Below are 20678 nucleotides of genomic sequence, written 5' to 3'. Positions count from 1 at the left end.
AACAGCAACAAAGGAACCCTCAAATCCCTCAGGAATCTTCAGTGGTTTATTTTTAGTTATTTGTAACTTTGAAACTCAGTCATGATGAATACAGGAAGTAGTTCAATCTAAATCCACTGAAATCCATAGAAACTGAATTGTGCTCTCTCACAATGTTTTGTTTTGGACATAATGCACCAGATGATAAGTAGGATTAATTCCCACCTAGATCTGCAGAAGTCAATAGCTATACAGTCAGCTGATGCATAGCTGCTGAAAGGCTGTCTTAACACAAGCAGCAAAAGGAAAGGTGAGGAAAAAAAAAACATATTAAACTGTGGTCTACAGAGAAGCAAACAAAAGCTCGTGTCCTAAGGAAACACATCTGAACAACTAGTTCTCTTTGTCCCCACTGCTCCCCATGTGAAAGGTGCTGCAAATTGGCACTGAGCTCTCGGGTACATAGGACACAGAAAAGAGCTTTCTGAAGGAAGACATGGCTCTCCCAGCCCTTATCTCCACATGGGTGGAGAGGATTTGCAACAATTCTCAGTTTCATCCCTTGAGAAGAGAGATGAAGCAATGCTATCATCAGATGTAGTGCACAGATAGAAAATGTTTCAAGAACTCTCCAGCAATCCTGTTTTATTGGCAAGGAGCACGTGTGTGAGAGTATTTAGGTGAACCCATACACACAGCCTGCGGGAGGCTCTGCATTCTGCCCAGCTCCGAGAAGAACCGCTATTTCGACGCTCTAATTTTGTTCCTTGGAAGAGCTCCCTGCTACTGCCCGACTCTGAGCTCATCGCTGACTAACAGGGCACAGAGCAGAGCAACGGGGAGCTTTGGGAACTCGTTCTTCGTGATTGGTACGTGAAAGGTGGCCTTTTATTTGCTTGTATGAAATATCAGCGCCTGCCACTTTTTGCCCTGCGAGCTACCGCCCATGACGGAACATTTAATAGCGAGGGAGGTGAAAACAGCGAGACCGGGCTCTGAGTAATCCGTCCGAACTCCCACTGCCTGTCACTTGTCCGAGTTCGATGCAGAGCTCCGACAGCCCTGCCTGCCGCCGCTCCAGCCGGCACAAGAGGCAGAAAGAAGTTGTCCGAGGTGGCTGCCCTGCGAAGCCGATTACCGATTAAATCGGGAAAAAAAGAAACCCTTCTGCTCCCCTCTTTCCCGACCTGCCGGCGCAGCGGGAGCCGGGGCGAGCCTGACGGAGGCGGAGCGGAGCGGAGGGAGCGCGCAGCTTGCCCGGGGCTGCCGAGCCTCCTCCACACCCGGCGGCTCACGTTGGGCGGCTGCGGCGCCTTCCTCCTCCTTCTCCTCCTCCTCCTCCTCCTCCTGCTCCCCCCATCTAACCATCCATCCCTGCCCTGGCGGGGACGGCCACCACCTATCGCGGGGCTTTGTCTCCGCCTTCCACCCGCGGAAACTTTGCTTGGCGTTAACGGGAGAGGATGGAGCCGGGGGAGCCCCTCAACCGGTCCCAGGAGGGGGCAGAGGCGCCCCGCGGGGACTTCAACGCTTCCGGGCTGCCGGAGGCGGAGGGGAAGCCCCTCTTCGGCATCGGCATCGAGAACTTCATCACCCTGATCGTCTTCGGCTTGATCTTCGCCCTGGGGGTGCTGGGCAACTCGCTAGTGATCACGGTGCTGGCTCGCAGCAAGCCAGGCAAGCGTCGCAGCACCACCAATATCTTCATCCTCAACCTGAGTATCGCCGACCTGGCCTACCTGCTCTTCTGCATCCCTTTCCAATCCACGGTCTACGTTCTGCCTACCTGGGTGCTGGGCGCCTTCATCTGCAAGTTCATCCATTACTTCTTCACCGTTTCCATGTTGGTGAGCATCTTCACACTCTCGGCCATGTCTGTGGACCGCTATGTGGCCATCGTGCACTCGCGGCGCTCCTCCACCCTGCGCGTCCCCCGCAACGCACTGCTGGGTGTCGGGCTCATCTGGGCTCTCTCCTTTGCCATGGCCTCGCCAGTGGCTCACCACCAGCGCCTCTTCCACCGCAACGGCAGCGACCAGACCTTCTGCTGGGAGCACTGGCCCAACCCTCGCCACAAGAAGGTCTATGTGGTCTGCACCTTTGTCTTCGGTTATCTGCTCCCCCTGCTGCTCATCTCTTTCTGCTATGCCAAGGTTTGGCAGGGCGGGTGCTGGGGAAGGGATTGTAAAAAGCGATGGTGGCCGTGGTGGTGGGTGTCTGTGAGCTGTGGGAACATGTCCAGTACAGAGATGGACACATCATTGTTAGAAACTAGCAGCATTAGGAGGTGATGGGGCAAGAGTGAGTTTGTGGAGAGGGGTTTTATAGTGGAGGAATGGCTGGGGACGTGTGTGTGGTGCAGACAGGTCAAGGGTTGTATGGAGTAGCTGGGAGTGTTGTGTGTTCTTCAGGCACATACAGGGCCCCTCTCCTTACAAAGTGTCAGGAAGCCCCAGTGCTCTGCTGCTTCCTCTGTGACCACAACTCTCTCATTTCCTTGCAGTGCTGTATGAGGAGTTTAACTCAAATGAAGTGCAACCAAGCAACAAGTTGCTCAGGCTTCCAACAAATAAGTGTAGCTCTTTTGAAATGAGGAGTGTTGAAAACAAAACAGCAAAACCCCCCCAATTTGGTCTGATGCAATTAACATGCTATGAGCAAAAGGAATACGGTGTTGCCTGGTCATTGTGAACCTTACCCTGCTCTGCGGAGGGACATTTACCTCTGAATTTAGCAAGGTCAGGTGGTAGGAAGCAACAAGTGAGAACCTGGGTAGGAAAAAGAAATTAGTACTGTTGCCTGAATGGGTTTACTTAAGGGCTTTCTGCAAACAGTCACATTTTTCTGTGACTGTTGTTAGTTGCAGCCTTTGATGTAGTATCAAGAAGAATCAGAGCACAGGCTGTGACCCAGTGAGCTGCACAGAGATCCTCCCAGTCTGTGTCTGCAACCTCCAGTTGCAGGATTTCTCCTTAGGCAGTAATTTGGGTTCAAGAGGATAGGACAACTCTTGCAGATGGGGACTGCTTAGATGTCACAAAGTCACATCTTTAATTAGCGTATTAAATAGATTTAGTTAACGGATTTACACATAATTTTATGCTCAGTTGTATGTATTATGTATATAATGTATGTTTAATTGTGGAAATTCAGGTTGGAACAGCATCCAACTCTGTTAAGGTTTGAGTTAGGCAGAGCTCAAAGGATGATATTTTTAAACTATTGTTGGTAGTGAAACAAGTCCAGCCTCACAAATGGAGAGAAAAAAAAAAAAGTTTTCCTATGTAAACTGCATTCTGATTTCCCTGGGAAAATACACTGGCACCTCTTCTACTGTGGTGAGCGTAACAGCTGTGAAAGGAAAGAAACTTACTGTAGCCTTGTATCGTCAGAGTTTTAAGAATATAATGAATATTACAGGAAGAATTTCAGCTGTTATGAATTCTTTCTTATAGTTGTAAAAGCCAAACTATTCTCAATTTCAGCTTAATTACCAGCCTTAAATATATAATTATATGACAGAAAACTGAAAGCACGTCTTGAAAACTTATGACTGATGTGCATAGTATACAATAAAGGGTATTTTTAAGACTGCAAGTATAATAAACAGAACACACTATGTTGCAAAGCCCTCATATTACAGTAGATACCTCAATGTAAATATGAATATGTGTATTTAAAAAACAACAACCCTGTGTGAAATACATGTCCAGAACAAGTCAATAAAAGCAAAGCCACTCCAAGTTACTGCTAAAATCTCATGCTCACATTGCTGCCAGGCTTGAGCCTCAGCCCTGCTTGGGCTGAGGATGGATTTGTTTTGAGCCTGTATGTACAACCTTGCTTGCTGCGGAGTTAAGCTGAAGAATGAATTCCAGGAGACATGTTGTATTCCCACTGGTGTCAATAAAGCTGAAAAATGTCATGGCTCATAGAAAGCTATTGGAGATGATTGAACCCTGCAGCACAAATGCTCGTTCCTGCCCTCATTAAGAGCCATGAGCACATCTCTGACTGCAATTCTGTGACACATGGGTTACAGTGAGGGAGAAATTAAGAACAATAGAAGTTGAAAATCAGAGCTGAAGTTTTGTCACAGCCATTGCTACTCTCCTGAGTCTCCAGTGAAGTGGGTCGCAATAGGCTCTTACTGATGTCCCTAAAATGGTGTAATGTACAACAGATATTTTGGCTTCTCAATGCATGCAGGGTTAAAAGAGAACTGCTTTGTAATAGCATCAGAAGTATTACAAAGATAAACGCATTAGTTTCTTATGGACTTTGCTGGTTTTCATGAACTGTGGATCGTCTAAATAACACAATTTTCTGATGCAGTAAATTAAGATAAAGGAGACACATTTCTCTATTTGAATATATTGTCTTTTCCAGGCTCCTTTAAGGCATTTCTGTCGTTTCCTTTTAAAGCAAATTGCAATTGAACTTTCAATTCTGAAAGTCTCATTTTTTAGACACTCTAACAGGGGACTGAGTTCTTTCCCTCTCTCAGTTGCTCTTAAATTACGTTAGGAGAGATTCGTTTTCATGGGGTTCTGTCCCCAGTGGACAGCAATATTGTTACGAACCACAGATAGTGCTGAAATAATGGCACATGCCACAGAACTAGAACTGGAAATCTCAAATAATCTGCTCTTAAGACAGAGCTCATGCTCTGCTGTGTGCTTTGAGCTCTCCGTTACCTCTCTCCCACAAATAACTTTGGGTCAGTTTTAACTAAATATGGTATAGGAGTAAAAATATGAGAAGTCATGATATTTTCTTAGTTTTGTGAAAACAGGAGCCAATGTAGAAGACAAAGAGTCTCAGTCTTCTCTGTTCTTTAAAGAGTCAGTGTGCACCCAGCTGCTGAACACCAGAAATGGCACATGGGAAAGAGGTTTTGTGAAGTGCCTGCTCATAGAGGAGGTCATCTTCTTGAGAACTTGCGGTCAAGAAATCACAAATCCTCGGAAAGTCAGCCTTTGTTGGTCCTGGAGAGCCTTCAGAGCTGCTTTTAAAGGAGCTCACAACTTCAGGCAGAGCAGTGGCCATTATATGGTCATTCGTTGAGCTACAGCACTGCATGTAGGCAGTCTGTATTCTTACTTTTTAGTTTGTCATATTTTACTTGCTGTATTTTTTTATTCCTTCAAGTACGTGTTTCATAAATTGATACGTTTACATACTAATATGTTATTAAGGGGCAAAGTAATACATGTACACTGGGCTTCTACCAGTTGGCACTTGTCAAGGCAGTGGAGTGTGACAATGGGTTTTGGGAACCCCTGCTATTGAGAACTCAATTATGAGGCTTGAACTCTTTCAAACATCTAGGCTGGACACCTAAAATCATTAGCAAACTTTTCCTTTTATAGATGTATAATGTTAAAAGCTATTTTTTAATTTATTTCTTGCCTGACGAATGTTTCCATTATTATCTATCATTCTGAACATTCTGAATTCAAGAAAGTCATGTATGATTTATAGGGTTGGTTAAAAATAAGCCATACTAAAAAAAAAAAAAAAGAGGAGCCTTAACATTAAAGCACGTTTACATGGTTCTTAGTGACAGATATTGTATCTTAAATTTTACTGAGCAGAGAGGGAAAACTTTACTCGAGGAGACTGAACTTCACTGAAAAGAAAAACAAAAAGTTATGACATATTAGTGACACTATTAAATGAAAGAGGGTGAAAGATCTGTTGTGACAATAAAAGTAGCAGCACTGCTTTAAAAATGGATTGCAGGTAGAGGCACTTGAATTTAAATAAGGTTAATGATACAAAATATGGTTCAGAATGTAGTGGTCACATTATGGCTCTGTTAAACAAGCAGTTCACTTTTATTAGATAATGACCTTAGGCAGGCTTTCCTCCTGTATGGTTTTAAATGGATAAAGTAACAAATAATGAAGGTGTAGTCAGTGGAACAGTTATGTACAGACAGACAGGAAATATGCTTTGAAGCAGTGCAAATTTCAAACTTTTGTATTATTTGGTAGGCTTATATGAGTAGGTGCAGATAGCTTAAGCTATTTTTCCCCTCCCTTTTTGAAAAATCCATTTTCCAAATGCTTTCAGTTATAGTATCTCAGTCTGTGCTACCAAGCCATCTGAAGGTACTTTCTGAAACAGCTGCAAGCAAAATGTAATAGTCTATAGGCAAAAGCAAACCTCCCATCCAAATGCTCTCAGTGATAATTTTGACTGTACAGACTGGACTAGCCTGGAATTTTTGTCCTTTTGTCATCCTTCAAGTCTTCTTACACCTTATGTCACAGAAGCATAACTGCTGTCTTGCATAAACCCATCTCCAGAGCACAGAAAAGATATTCTTTCCTCAGGAGCTATAAACGAACTCTCATCAACAGGTACATGAAAGCCAGAGTTAGCAGTTTCATGTGAAAAGCTAATTTTTCCACAGACCTGAACTTGTCTAAAAATGTAACCTTTAATAAATGCAACAGGTTATAACTTTTTTATCAAGGCTAATATTTTATTACCTGAATTAAATATGCATGTAAATGTATTAGTGGATATTGTAAAAGAGATTTTCTTTAGAAGAATAGCCCGAGACAAAATGAGAGGAATAGGCAGAATTAATATTCATTCAGGTGAAGTGGCTGTTAGAGGAAAAATTAATTATTTCTTGGCCCAGAGAAGAGATAATTCAAACAGGGTGGTAAGGAGAGGTGTCTTTGATTTGCTTTGTAGTGTTTGTGCATAAATATGGCCCTTAATATCCCTCTGCATCTCTCTGTGTAGGTCTCTGAGTACTGTTCCACAGCTGTTGATCAGTAATTCAATTCTGCCTGTTTCTTGCTGCTGGTTTGCATACCATCTGGTAGAATGCCATGCAGAGCCAGCATGTTTTCACTGCAGAGGCTGCACATCCTTATTCCGTAAGACATGCACACAATCTGAAAGACAGAGAATTGAGAAAGATTAATTGGAAGGTTATCGTCTAAATCTTCAACTCACACAGAATTTTTAGTAACAGATTTGTCTACTCCATCTCTCTTTGGACTGGAGAAAGTTGCAACGCAAAATAGCTGTGTCAATGAAAGCTGAGAATGAGAGAACTGATGTTTATAATTTTAAGAGTAGATTTTGCAGTTCTAAATTTCTGGAAGAGTGCATCTAACTTTAATATTGAAAATCACAGTTTAGAACAGGTTCAGACTGGCAGGAGACAGGATCTTCAAAGGTCTGGTGGAAAAAGCCTATCTACTTAAGTTACACGAATCACAGAACCATAGAACATCCCAAATTGGAAGGGACTCATAAGGATCATTGAGTCCTATTTCTGGCTGCTAACAGCACTACCCAAAAACAGACCCTATGTCTGAGAGTGTTGTCCAAATGCTTCTGGAGCTCCAGCAGCTTTGGGCAGTGACCACTGCCCAGGGAAGTCTGTTCCAGTGAAGAGAGAGGATAAATGAAAAAGAAGAGATGAGAAGTGAACAGTATTTCTCCCATGCTCTTCTATTTTCACACCCATGGATGAATCAATTCAGCACTGTTGTACATGGTGAAATAAAGGATGTGTGAACCAGAGGGGCATCTCCTTGCATTTCAGAGGTTCTTCTGTACTTTCCATCTGGTCCACTTCATCCTGGAGTAGGAATAATGGCTGAGATCCAGCCAAAGCTGGACCTTCTCAGAGAAAACACATTTGTTTTCCTGTCCTGACTTTCCTGGGTTCAGATTGTCCTGGGAGCAGCCAGGCTGGTATTTCAGGAAAAGGAGTTTTGGGGCTGAGTCGCACACAGACACGTTCGTACACAGATAAGCAGAACTGCACTTTCAATGTTACTTTGCAATTCATTATTTTCATTGTTATTATTATTGTTGTTATTATTATTATTGGTTCACTGGTAGATAAGAGCTGACTCTTGAAAAATAGAATTTACTGCAAGCAATGGTTATTCATAGATAACATTCTGTTTCTGTTTCTCCTAACTTGTATGTTTCAAAGACTTAAGTACCAGAGTGGGATTTAATTTCTGTCATCCTCTTCGGTATCCTTTCCTGGCAGTGGTTAGTTGTATATTCTAAAGAAATCAGAGACAACACACTCATGTATAAGAAAATTTCTCAACTTTTCACACTTCAAGAAATCTTTTTATAAGCCCTGATATTCAGCATTTTATTCCTTCGAAAGAAGATCTTTTAATGCATGTTTACTTTAATTCCGGATGATCTTACCTATTTAATAGTTGTCAGTTCACCTTGGAGGTATGCATGTAAACTGTAACTGTGACATCACAGTCATCTAACTGAAGACTCTACATTCTGATTTTTTGTATTAATAAATAGATAAACAAAATCTTCTTACCATATTATAATTAAACCCTTGAATATACTTAAATATTTCCATTTTTTTTATTTGGTATGATTTTTCACATGTTAAACACATTCAACTGAAGAGCATATACCCTGCTTTCCTGCATACCCACAAATCACACTATATGAACATATTAAATTCAGTTAATAATGACTGAAGATAAAGCAGGGTATGCTCTTCTATGCAACCACTGTCCAAAATCTCATGTGAAAATCTGCTCTCAGTTGATGAATCATTTTGAAGTATATTAAAATTTACTTATGAAAGGTACATGGCAAGTATCATCAAATTGTCCATAAAGGTCATGTCTCATGGGAGATACATCTTAGTATAAATTTTTTGTAAGAGCCTAAGCATCTTTCAAAGATCAAATAGTGCCAACATCCTGATTATATTAACTAAACATCCATCTGAAGAAAGCAAATTATGCAGGTGACTCAGAAAAGCTCTGACTCAAAACATACACTTCTTATGTTACATGCAGTAAAGGTCATTCTAAATTAATGAGCATTGACATTTTTATGAAAGAATAATGGCTAATTCTAGTTGTAGAGAAGGTTTCAATTTATTGACTCATTTGATTGTAGTATGTATTTGTTATATAATGCAACTGTATTTTGATAGAAGAATTCAATTGTGATATGTTTCCTATTTGCTGGTGAACCACAGATATAGATATGTAATTCCTTTAGATTTTATAATATGAATTTCTGAAATGTTTAAATTGAATCATTAATGTTTGTAAGCAACTCATGCAGTCCTGGAGAACGTACTCTAACAAAATGTTTTTGAATTTTAGAAAATGGTGAAATACAAGTTGCAAATTGATCTTTTCAGGTTCTTAATCATCTTCATAAAAAGCTGAGAAACATGTCGAAGAAGTCAGAAGCCTCCAAGAAAAAGGTAGATTGCTTTCATTACCAATTCCTATTTGTTTATATTGTAGTTTTATGGGTAAGATGATTTGCTGTTCTATTGCTTGTTGCCAAAGATGTAATAGAGAGAAAGATTTGAAATGGAGTATGTGATGACATATTCAGTACCTCAGCAGGATAAGAGTCTTTTCTGATTAGGATTTTCCATCACAGTGGTCAAGCCGTTACTTGAAATCCCCATATTTTGAACACTGGAGCATGTGAAATTCAGTCATGGAGAGACTACCTCTCTCTAATGTAAATGTTTCTTTTCCCTCACTAGATTATACATCTCTTTCTTTCTCTCTCTCTCTCTCTCTCTCTCTCTTTTTTTTTTTTTTCTTTTCTAACTAACTAACTGAATATTTTTAGCAGTTTATGACGGATTCCTAGGTTATATGACAAGACTTCCAAATGAGATTCATTACAATTCCTGATAGTAGTCTAAAAAGGGACTTTCATGATTTTATGATTTTCCATAAAACCTTTTTTCTTTTGTGTTCAAAACTTCAATTATATACTGCCTACAAGTGGAATTGTGAAGGGTCTTTGAAGCACAATATTAGCTTTGCAATTTAGAACAATATTTGAAAGATGTGTTTATGTAGATATTTTGGCAGATAATATAATATGGTTCTGATTTTTGAGCAGATTTGACCACAGTAATAATTTGACTAATTTCTCAGTTTATGAATGTGGAGTCAGAAACAAGCCTTAGGCTATAGCTCTTTGTTTGATCTGATTGCTATTACCATATGGGCATGCAGACTGTCTGCAGTGTAAATGAGATATACATGGGCTCAACGGGGAATAAATAATCTATTACTTATGCATTCTCTATTTAAAAAATATATATATCTTAGTCAACAGATCTCAATTTCTAAATTAAAAGCATTATGTCTTTGATGCAGTAAAATACTTAACATAAATAATTTGGGCTTAATCTCATCAAGGCCAAAGGTGTTGTTTCGAAAGGCATTCTCTATGTTGCCATCCCTGCTCTCATGTATGTTATTTTCAAACTGGAAATATCTGCATCTCCTCTAGGTACAAGCTCTTTATGCAAATAAAAATCAGATCTAGCTATGAAATTGCTTTAATAGTTTCAGGGGAAAGCATTATATGTATGTCCGAGACTATTCAGGTGTCTCAGGGTTTAGTAACGGAAAGGCAAACGAAATGAAGTGAAAACTTTTTTGGCTTAGAACTTTCTGATCCCAAGGCCTTACTTAGCACACAATTTCAAAACCATGCTGTTCCCATTAGTATTTATCTTTCTGGTTTCTATTTCTTCTTTTCATTGCAGTTTTGTTAAGAATAATGCATTTAAGGCCCAGTTCTACAGCTTTATTCAGAGCTTTATAAAGTTTTAGTATCACAGAATCACAGAATCATATGGGTAGGAACGGACCTCTGAGGACTCCACAACCTCTCTGGGCAGTCTGTTCTATGCTCTGCCACTCTCCAAGTAAAGTAGTTTTACCTCATGTTCCTATGGAATTTCTAGAGTTCCATTTTGTGCCCATTGCCCCTTCCCCTATTGCTGGACAGCAGTAAAAAGAACATGGCCCCATCCACTTGGCTTCCATCCATTAGATTTTTATAAGCATTGATAAGATCCCTCCTTAGTCTTCTCTCCTCCAGGCTGAACAGACCCAGCTTTCTTAGCCCTTCCTCATAGGGGAAATGCTTCAGGCCCCTAATAGTCTTTGCAGCCCTCTGCCGGGCTCTTTCTAGAAGTTCCCTACTTTTCTTGAACTGGAGATCTCAGAACTTGATGCAGTGGTCCAGATGTGTCCTCACTAACGTAGAGTAGAAGGGGAGTATCACCTCCCTCATCTGGCTGGCTATGCTCTTTTTAAATCACCCCCAAATACCATTCTCCTTCTTGGCTACAAGGGCACACTGCTGGCTCATGGCCAGCCTGTTGCCCACCAAGATACAAGTCCTTCTCCAGAGTTTCTTCCCAGCAGGTCAGCCTCTAACCTACACTAATGCAGGAGGTTATTCCTCTCCACATTTAGGACTCTACACTTGCCCTTGTTGAACCTTATCTGGTTTCCATCCTGTCCAGGTTTTACTGAATGGCAGCACAGCTTTCTGGTGAGTCAGACACACCTCCCAGCTTTGTATTACCAGCAAACTTGATGAGGATGCACTCTTTCTCTTCATCCAGGTCACTGATAAAAATGTTGAACACAACCAAACCCAGTCCCACCCCCTGGAAAACACCACTATCTACAGGACTCCCACTAGACTCTGTGCTGCTATCACAACCCTCTAAGCTCTGCCTGTCAGCCAGTTCTCAATTCACCTCACCATCTACTTGACTGTCCCACACTTCCTGAGTTTACCTATGAAGATGTTACAGGAGGCAGCGTCAAATGCCTTGCTGAAGTCAAGATACACAACATGCACTGCTCTTCCCATATCTATCCAGTCAGTCATGAGTTCTTAGAGGCTACTAGATCAGTCAAGCATGATTTTCCCTTGGTGAATCCATGCTGACTACTCCTTATAACCTTTTTCTCTTCCATTTTCTTGGAGAAGACATCCACAAGAAGATGTTCCATCATCTTCCTGGGGACAGAGGTGAGGCTGATTTAATTTTCTGGGTCCTCCATCTAGCCCTTTTTGAAGACTGCAGTGACATTGGCTTTTCTTCCAGTTCTCAAAAACCTCTCATTCTCCATGATCTTTCAAAGATCATAGAGAGTAGCTTGGCAATCACTTCTGCCAGGTCGCTGAGTACTTGTAGGTATATCCCTTCAAGGCCCATGGATATCGTTCAGTCAGGTTTGCTTAGACCTACAAAAAAGATTCTTAGTAGCAGAATCTTAATTTATCATGTGTGAATTTAAAAGTGAATTTAAAATATAAATGTGACTAAATGCTGTTCTTTATGTTTTTTGGCCATGTAACGTCAACATGCATTTCAGGTTTTTTTTATTTGCTGACAAGAAACTCTAAGCATGATACCATTACGTAAAAAAAGAGCTGCCCTTTAGTGTTACCTTGGTTGCAAATTATAGTGATGATACTGGAAAGGTAAGCTCTGAAGTGAGTCTTAAGATGAATAATGGGATAAAACAGATGCTGTGAGGATCCGTTATGAAAAATTACTTACTCCACTGATATGAAATACCTTAGTATAATAGTTACAAGAGACACATGGTCAACTTCAGCTTTCAGTTGCATTTATACAGTCTATTGAAAGTCAGTGATTTTCCTGGTGTCAATTTAAAAAAAAAAAAAAAAAGGCAAACTGAGGTAACACATTTTTTAAGAATTAACTATGTGTACAATAACCAGACAGCATGTTTGCAGCTGGAATATTAATGCATTGAAGGGATCAGAGAATCAATTGTTCTTTATTTATGCTTCCTTGTTAGCACGAGGAAGACAGCTTTCCTGATGAGATCTGAAAGAGGAAATAAATATTTGTGTGGCTTCTTTAGCATCAACTGAACTAAGCTTAATAGGGTTAAATAGAAAAAAAGGATTGTGAATAAATTTAAATCTTTGGGACTGAAAAAATTATATTTACTAGAAATTTTGCTAGCCAGAAACAATATTTGTCATAAGTTATTTCAGGTTGTTGCTGCAGAAATTAAACTTTTCCCTGCAAGTTTCTACAAATTAAGGCACATGAAAATTAAGCAAGCTAATTAATTATTACTGAGCATTAGTCGATTCAAGAAAGTATAGACCAGGATCAATAAATCAGCAAAAAGTCTGCGCTGCAGCATATATCATTCATCAGTTAGTTCTGCCTGTGAATAAGAGCTAAAGTTATCTGGAGAATTATGTTGTAAAGTGTTAATAGAGTAATTATAATGGTCATAATATGCGTTGGAATTACTATTAGGCTGTCAATGGGAAAGCGGCACTTGCTAGAGAAATGCATTTTGTTCATTGCCTGCAAAGCAGTAATTGCAGTTTTGGAAGAAAGTGAAACCTAAAGAAAACATTGTCAAACAAACTCCACCGTGCCTGGAAAAAAAGCTTGCAGTAACCAAAAGGTCTCTGGTGACTGATACTGCAGCTGTCAGAGGGGATCTAACAAACTTAATGGCTCTTCCTTGTAAAAATACTGAAAGTGGAGTCGGGAGGTAGAATGAAGGTTATTTCGCTCCTTCCATTCCATGTATAGTTACCAGAAATCTTGTTCTTTTTCTTTTTTTTTTTTTTCCTAGTTGTATCCCAGAATATTGTTGGATGATTCCAATGGAAGTTTATACTTAAAGAGTAGACTTTAAAAAATACAGCAACTTCTGCTCCTGCTTTAGGCTTTTGAGCAAAGGGTTAATCTGACTGCTCTTATCTTTTTCACTAGATGCCTCCATGTACAATAGATCTCCCTTGAAATCCGGTCAGAAATCCTTGTGTACTGTATTAAAATATGATTCATTAGATCTGGATGAGATTTCCCAGAGACCTAGGTTAGCACTTTGTCTAGGGAGTGAGGAACGTCATTCTTTGCCTTTGAGAAAAGAGTAGAAGAATTTCTCTTCTACTGTGGAAGCTCATGTTCTTCTTGCAATACTACAGAACAAAGTCCACATAGGTAATGAATTAAAATATTAATAAATATTCAAAAGTGTGTTCTATCTGTCTACTTTTATTGTTTTTATTTTTTTTACAGATAATGATATAATAAGCTTGTTTTTAATACTCATAAGACATCTGTGTTTTCTTTTCCTGTCTCAGACAGCACAGACTGTGTTGGTGGTGGTAGTGGTTTTTGGCATCTCCTGGCTGCCGCATCATGTGATTCATCTCTGGGCTGAATTTGGAGTTTTCCCACTGACTCAAGCCTCATTTCTCTTCAGGGTAGCTGCACATTGCCTGGCTTACAGCAATTCTTCTGTAAACCCAATTATATATGCATTTCTCTCTGAAAATTTTAGAAAGGCCTACAAACAAGTTTTCAAGTGCCAGATAGGTAACGAATCACCTCTGAATGATGCTAAAGAAAGTAAGAGTCGGATAGATACACCACCATCTACCAACTGTACACATGTGTGAACTTTAGAAAGTTCTGTTTGCTGGCTCTTCAGCTGTGTGAATGAACGACACTTCTGGAAAACAAAGCACAATGAGCTTTATCACAGCTTTTTCTTGATAAAGCTAATAGGTATTTAAGGTAATGAAGTTGCATTTGTAGCAAATGTTCATGAAACTGGTAGGAAGGAAAACCGGGCTGGTCCTTTGTATTGTACCTTTGCCAAATGAAGCTCCTGACCTTTGAAAGATAATTCAGAAACAAAACATTGGTGATGATTTGTGCGTGTTCCTATTCATTAAGCATAATGTGTATAAGCATTCAAATGTAACATACAAGAAGTACTCGTTGATATGGATAAATCACTGAACTTTCTCACATCTTACTCCATAGAACAAAGAGATGGCTAAATTTTCTGACTCACAGATAATAAATACTGTGGTACTACAATTTCGGAGAGGAAAAGTTTCATTCTCTGTTCAGGTTGTTTTGACAATGTCTTTTCCCTTTTTAAAGTAAAGATGGGATCTGACTTTGAGTTGAAATAACCCACATACAATTTGAGACAATTGCTTTAGAGAGGCAACACTGATTTTATCTGTTCAGCTATCTTTTTAATGTAACATGGTGAATGATGATGTACTTTTTACCGCTTTGTATGCCTGCCTTACTGCATACACAGAACTTTTGTGTACACTATATAAGGTTTTGTTTATGGCCTGTGTGAAGTTCTATCAAAATGAAAATTTGTCTGAGGAAAGATTTTCTTTAGCTGCTGCATGTGTGTTATGTGTGTGCGTGTGCGTGTTTTGTTAACTTTATTGAGTCTGAAATGGAAGTACAGTTTTAAATGTGCAATATCAATATATATTTTAAAATATTATGTTCCATAAAGAAAATCCAAGCAATGCATAAGTGCTTAAAAACAGCAATCCTTTAAAAGTTCTAATAGAGGTTTGATACAATGTAGCTCTAAAATGGAAAATTTCAGAGGGATACATTTAAATCGGTACAAAGTGTGTAATATAAATTATAAATAAAATGTGGGAGGGCCTCAGCACTTTGAGGACATATTGTTAGCTGGAGTATGATATGCTTTTACCATTTATGTTCATGACCCACAGAATCATAGAGCAAATTAGGTTGAAGAAACCTCTTGGGATCCTCTCAAGGCAGGGCTGCCTTCACATCCGTATCACTTCTTGTCTAGGTATGTTTTGAATATTTCCAAGGACAGCAATTCAGCAACTCATCAGTCATAGCTGGGATTTCCCTTGATGTACCTTGCAACCATTTCCCTCTGTCCTCTCATCACACCCTTGAGAAGACTCTTCACTCTAACCAAACATGCATAATTATAGATGACAATTAGAGTTTCTCCCTATCTTCTCCAAACTGAAAAAATAAGGTGCAAAGTCCCTGGTCTTCCACTGGACTTGCTCCAGCTTGGCCATCCCTCTCATGCACTGGGACGTTCCAAAGTGGACAGCATGTTTCTTATGCTTTCTCATGAGTATTGAGTAGAGGGGACAAAACACCTTCCTTTACCCCATCTTTTTCTATAGAATTGCATTCAGCCCGATTTTGGTTGTGGATTTGTTGAAATTTATTAATTTGATAACTGTTGTCCATTCTCTGGCTCACCAGGTGCTTCCAAAAGAAAACTCTGCATTCCACTGTATCTGTTATCCACCCAGATTTGACATCACCTGTGGCTTGCATTCAGCGCCCTTGTTCTGGTCTTTGCTGAAGATCATGTAGGCATAGAATGGGTTAGGTTGGAAGAGTCCTTACAGATCACCTAGTTGTAACCCCCTGATGTGGGCAGGGCCATTACCCACCGGAGCAAGCCACTCAGGGCCCCATAACACCTGGCCTTGAACACCTCCAAATATGGGGCATCCACAGGGTTGATCTGGGCAACATGTTCCAATGCCTCGCCACTCTCAAATTTTCTTCATAGGAGAGATGCTCCAGCTCAGTAATCATCTTCACTGGACCCACTCCAAAAGCTCCACGTCCTTCTTGCGCTGGGTGCCACAGGCCTAGACTCAGTAATCCAGATGGGGCTTCGTGAAGGGAGAGTAGAGGGGGACAATCACCTTCCTCTCCCTGCTGGCCACCCCTCTGTGGATGCAGCCCTGGATGAAGTTGGCCTTTCAGGCTGCACGAGCACACTGTTGGCTCCTGTCCAGCTTTTCAAAGATGTTAAATACTGTTGGACAGACGCTCTGTCAGATGCTTTTTTTTCCACAGACTGATCAGTTATGGAGGGCTAGCTTACGTAAAAATATCTGTTTACATGTCAGTATTATCTACGTGGCATCAGTAAAATAATATCAAAGACATGCTGGTGCACACATGACTTTTGTGTCCAATCATTCATATGAAGAAGCAGTTTGAAGTTACCGTTAGGCGCACAGTATATAAACAAGAAAAAAAAAAATTGGAAAAGAAGGGCTTATCCATAGCACGTCCTTTTCTGGGTTTGATTTGATATTAGGAAAACATTCTAGCACAATGTTACTGTTATACCTAGCTTTCAGTTTTTTTCAGATTCCAATCACTCAAGTTATTAAGTCACAATCAGACCACACTTGAGTTTGTAACATATTTGGTGATCTTGCAGCTTCAAAAATTATGTTTCTACTTTTAAAAAATTGCTTTCTAAAAATTATTTGAATAAAAAATTACGATGTAAATACAAGTTTATACAAGTATAAAGTTAACATGGTGAAATTATGATTTCATGAGGAAATTGCATTTTTTCTTGACTGTAAATAATTTTAAACCTAGTGACATCATAGCCAGTAATAGCACTTCATTGGTTTGAAATTCTAAGGATGAAGGAGTGGGGAAGGCTTGTAGTAAGAACATGTTTATAATGCCCTGTCTCATTTCTGAGTGTGTCAGTAAAATGTGCATCTCAGAGACGTGTTAAAATCATTTGCCACTCCAAAATTCAGTTTCCTGGCTAAAACATACCCCTTTTAGTCCGTATCTCTATCACGGCATTGATGTATCCACTGTGACCTAGAGGATGTTACATGTAAAAAACAGTTTTAAATAATGTGAACTGTGTCTAACCCTCGAGGAGCTGGAGAGTTGTGCAGGGATTTGTGCCAGAAACATGGCAAATTTGGGCAGAAAACCAGGGAACAGGCACTGATTACCCCTGACAACAAAATGCCTGACTACAAATTCTGAGTTTGCTGACAGATTATCGTTTATTTTGGAAGGCAAAGAAAAAGTTTCATCACACTTGTTTTTTTAATATGCTTTGTTACATATCTGTAACAAAAAAAAACATTAATTTCCGTGTACACTGAAGCAAAAAAAAAAAAAAAAGAAAAGAAAAAAAGATTATTTCTGACTGATGCTGAACTTTCCACTCCACTAATTCCACTGAATTCAACTCTATTGTATTAATAAGGCAATACTATTCCATTAAAAAAAAAAAAGGCAACAGTAACAATTACTGTAATTCCTCTCAAACTAAAGCACTGTACATACATGCAGTTAAACAGTTACTTAAATATATCCAAATCTCTTAAGTTATATTTTTCAAAGCATTGTGAGAATTCGAAATCCCCAAAAGAAACAGCTACTCACATATTTATTTATAAACTCCCTGAAATCTTATTGTACAGTGTCAAAATGCTACCTCTTTGTTATGTTTCAAAAGTATTTCCTGAAATTAAAAACATACTATGCATTTAACACTGATGATAGTAGTAGTATATCCCACCAGAACAAGCAGTAAGAGTTGTTTAGTCCTTAAAAATGTATCTTAGTAGAGAAACACAGGAGAAGTCTAATGTCTCATTTCTTACACATTTCTTAGCAAGCTCTGTAGCAGAGCTCAGTTCTGTCCATCTCCTGAGGTTACAATAGGACATTTCAGCAGGTTTCCAGTCAATTTTGCATTTCATATTTTAGAATTACAGGTTTTCAGTTGCTCTTTTTTTTTTTTTTAACCAGTTTTGTTTTTAAAAAATCTGAAAATTTCAATAAAACACTGTGTCAATGGAACTTTGAAGCTGTGAAGATTAATGTTTAAAAGAAACCAGAAAATGGCTCCATTAGGATTCTTCATGCAGTGCTAGCCCTACCTATCTGGGGTAAGCATTTGAGGTATGGTAAAAGCTGTTAAATGAACAAAAAATTATAGCAGTGCTCTTCTTCAGCTAATACAGTCTAAAATATATTTTGTGTCCTTCAAGATCTGTGTGGGCCCACATGCACACTGTGGAGCACTATAGTTACACTAGATTTTGAATCCATATATAAAATGGAAAAAAAAAAAATCAGCACAACAAGCATATTGAAGGAGATAATAACTTTATTTCAGAATGAAGATAAAACTTAATGACTACTTCCGTGTGAGTTATAAAATTGCACGTAACTTTCACACAGAAGTATGCATTAAACATCTACGATATAGTAGAAACATTCAGAATTTCGTAAAAATTCTGTTTCATATTTTAAAAAAATGTAGAAGCTCCTAGCATTTTTTCTCATGTCTAAGGTGGGTAACAAAATCATATGCTAGAGTAAACAATAAATACGTGACGAGGCTGTCTGAAAGCCTATGTAAGAAATGACTATGATTGTATAAGGAGCAAACTTTAATTCTGTAGCCAGGTGTTCCCAACTGTAGCCATAACATCCCGTGAGCATTTTGTATGATGAAATTAATTGTACCCCTGATTTACATTTTGTTCTGAAGTCTTTTGCTATATTTAAACATTGGGGAAAAAAAAAAAAAAAAAACAACCACATTTATTTTCCAAATCACTTAATTTTTCACAATATAAGGCAGTTTAATGACATCTTACAATCCTTCGAGCTTTTTATTCACTTTGTACATGTGTTTCTTTCTTAAATGTTAATACTATTCTTATCAGAATCTATTATATATGCCATGGTTTTATGATTTTTTGTTATCGGTATTCCACATCATAACATCATGCAAAGCACTGGGAGTTAATTAATTAAAATAAATTAAAAATAAAATTAATTAATAACTGGGAGTTATTAATTATATCACTATCTCCAAGAGATAATCACTAAGCTTTGTATATTTATTGTCATGGTGAAATCAGTCTGTCTTTAAACCCCATGTTGTAGGGAAAGTGAGGGATCTTTACATAAAACAATGTTGGAAATGCATTATTTTAGACATCTTATCTTCATGGCTGCTTTACATTGTGTCACATTGTACCAAATGATATTTGTTGTATTTTGGGAAAAGAAAATATCAGAGAAAAGATCAGCTTCTACCTTACAAAGCTTGTGCTTGTGATATTTATTCAGTATACATACAAATGTTGACGATGAAGAAATTAAAATTGTGTTTGTTTCAGTGTATAATGAATGTAAAGTAACACAGTTGCTCTAAGATATACTGTACTTTGCATGATTTTTCAAATGTTCTTTTCCAATAGATTTGTATTCTGTTTCTCTCTATAATATGAAATACTAGCTCATTTTCTTACACAATATTTGTAGTGTATTTGAAAACAAGCAGTGTCATCTGGAAGACTCCCAGAAAAATACGTGATACTCAATAGAGTTTCATGGCTAGATATCGTTATAGATTGAAAATACCCTTAAGAAAATTTAACTGATATAAAAAACATTCTCATTTTCAAGTGCCTAAATGCAGGAGGTATGATCTTTCTTTCATTTAGGCTGGTAAAAGTCAATTGAAATCAATGGAACTTATTGAAATTTCTTATTCAAGTGCAATTGTGCAATTTCAATCTCTGTGATTCATGTGTTGCTTAAGAAACAAACAAACAGAGCCAGATCCATGTATTTGAATATGAAAAGAAACAAAATACTTCAATGATATGAAATCTAAACTTTATTATTAGATGAATGCCTCTAAGAGGCTCCACTTTTGGAAGGAGGCAGTCAAATTGATGTATATTTGTGTGCAGATTTTCATTAACATAGAGCAGTGGCCGTTTAAAACAGTAAAATATCTAGATGAACATGAAACCAGAATATGATCGGTTCTACGCCTAGCGAAATGTATTTTGTAAAAGCAAATTAAATGTTACAGCATACATTTAAAATGATGTGCAGTTTAATCTATGATTCTAATCTATCAATTTTAGCTATACAAATATCTTGTGCTGTTCTTGAATGTGTATACACATGTTCTCGACATTAGTACATGCAGGGGAGCACCCTGGCTAGGTATATTTACTGAACTAAGACTGAAGTCTCATTCTTAAGTATAGCATACTCCCTTGAAAATGTTTGTTCTATTTCCAAGTGCCTCTCCATATTTATTCAGTTCCCCAATAAATATCTAACCATCTTTACAATTTAGCACAAGAAAACTAGTAGTTTTAAGATAGTACAACAAAAAAATATCATTTTACTTAAGAATGAATAAAATGAGGCAAACTTTAAGAATAACTGA

The 20678-nt window shown here is 38.6% G+C and overlaps 1 protein-coding gene across 2 annotated transcripts; it reads left to right on the top strand.

Moving 5' to 3' along the window:
* The first annotated feature begins 660 nt into the window (after positions 1-660).
* GALR1 (galanin receptor 1) lies at positions 661-20325 on the top strand. 2 transcript variants are annotated; one of them, XM_085220655.1, is made up of 3 exons: positions 661-2132; positions 9161-9226; positions 11414-13936. In XM_085220655.1, exons 1-3 carry the CDS (start codon positions 1443-1445, stop codon positions 11519-11521), a joined length of 864 nt encoding a protein of 287 aa, XP_085076781.1. In that variant the 5' UTR covers positions 661-1442; the 3' UTR covers positions 11522-13936. The 2 variants fall into 2 exon arrangements, with proteins under 2 accessions (XP_085076781.1, XP_010706968.2); XM_010708666.3 differs by lacking the exon at positions 11414-13936 and adding an exon at positions 13948-20325 and having other exon boundaries at positions 664-2132.
* The last annotated feature ends 353 nt before the right edge of the window (positions 20326-20678 follow it).

The sequence above is a fragment of the Meleagris gallopavo genome, chromosome 3 (assembly GCF_905368555.1).
Source record: "Meleagris gallopavo chromosome 3, MGAL_WU_HG_1.1, whole genome shotgun sequence".
Classification (NCBI taxonomy): domain Eukaryota; kingdom Metazoa; phylum Chordata; class Aves; order Galliformes; family Phasianidae; genus Meleagris; species Meleagris gallopavo.
Note: the sequence above shows the minus strand (reverse complement) of the source record. Positions and strands in the feature narration are given on the sequence as shown.

Coding starts and splice junctions, on each gene's coding strand:
- GALR1 (XM_010708666.3), top strand. CDS start 1,443: ATGGAGCCGGGGGAGCCCCTCAACCGGTCCCAGGAGGGGGCAGAGGCG. Junction 2,133..9,160: donor TCTCTTTCTGCTATGCCAAG/GTTTGGCAGGGC, acceptor TGATCTTTTCAG/GTTCTTAATCATCTTCATAA. Junction 9,227..13,947: donor CAGAAGCCTCCAAGAAAAAG/GTAGATTGCTTT, acceptor TTCCTGTCTCAG/ACAGCACAGACTGTGTTGGT.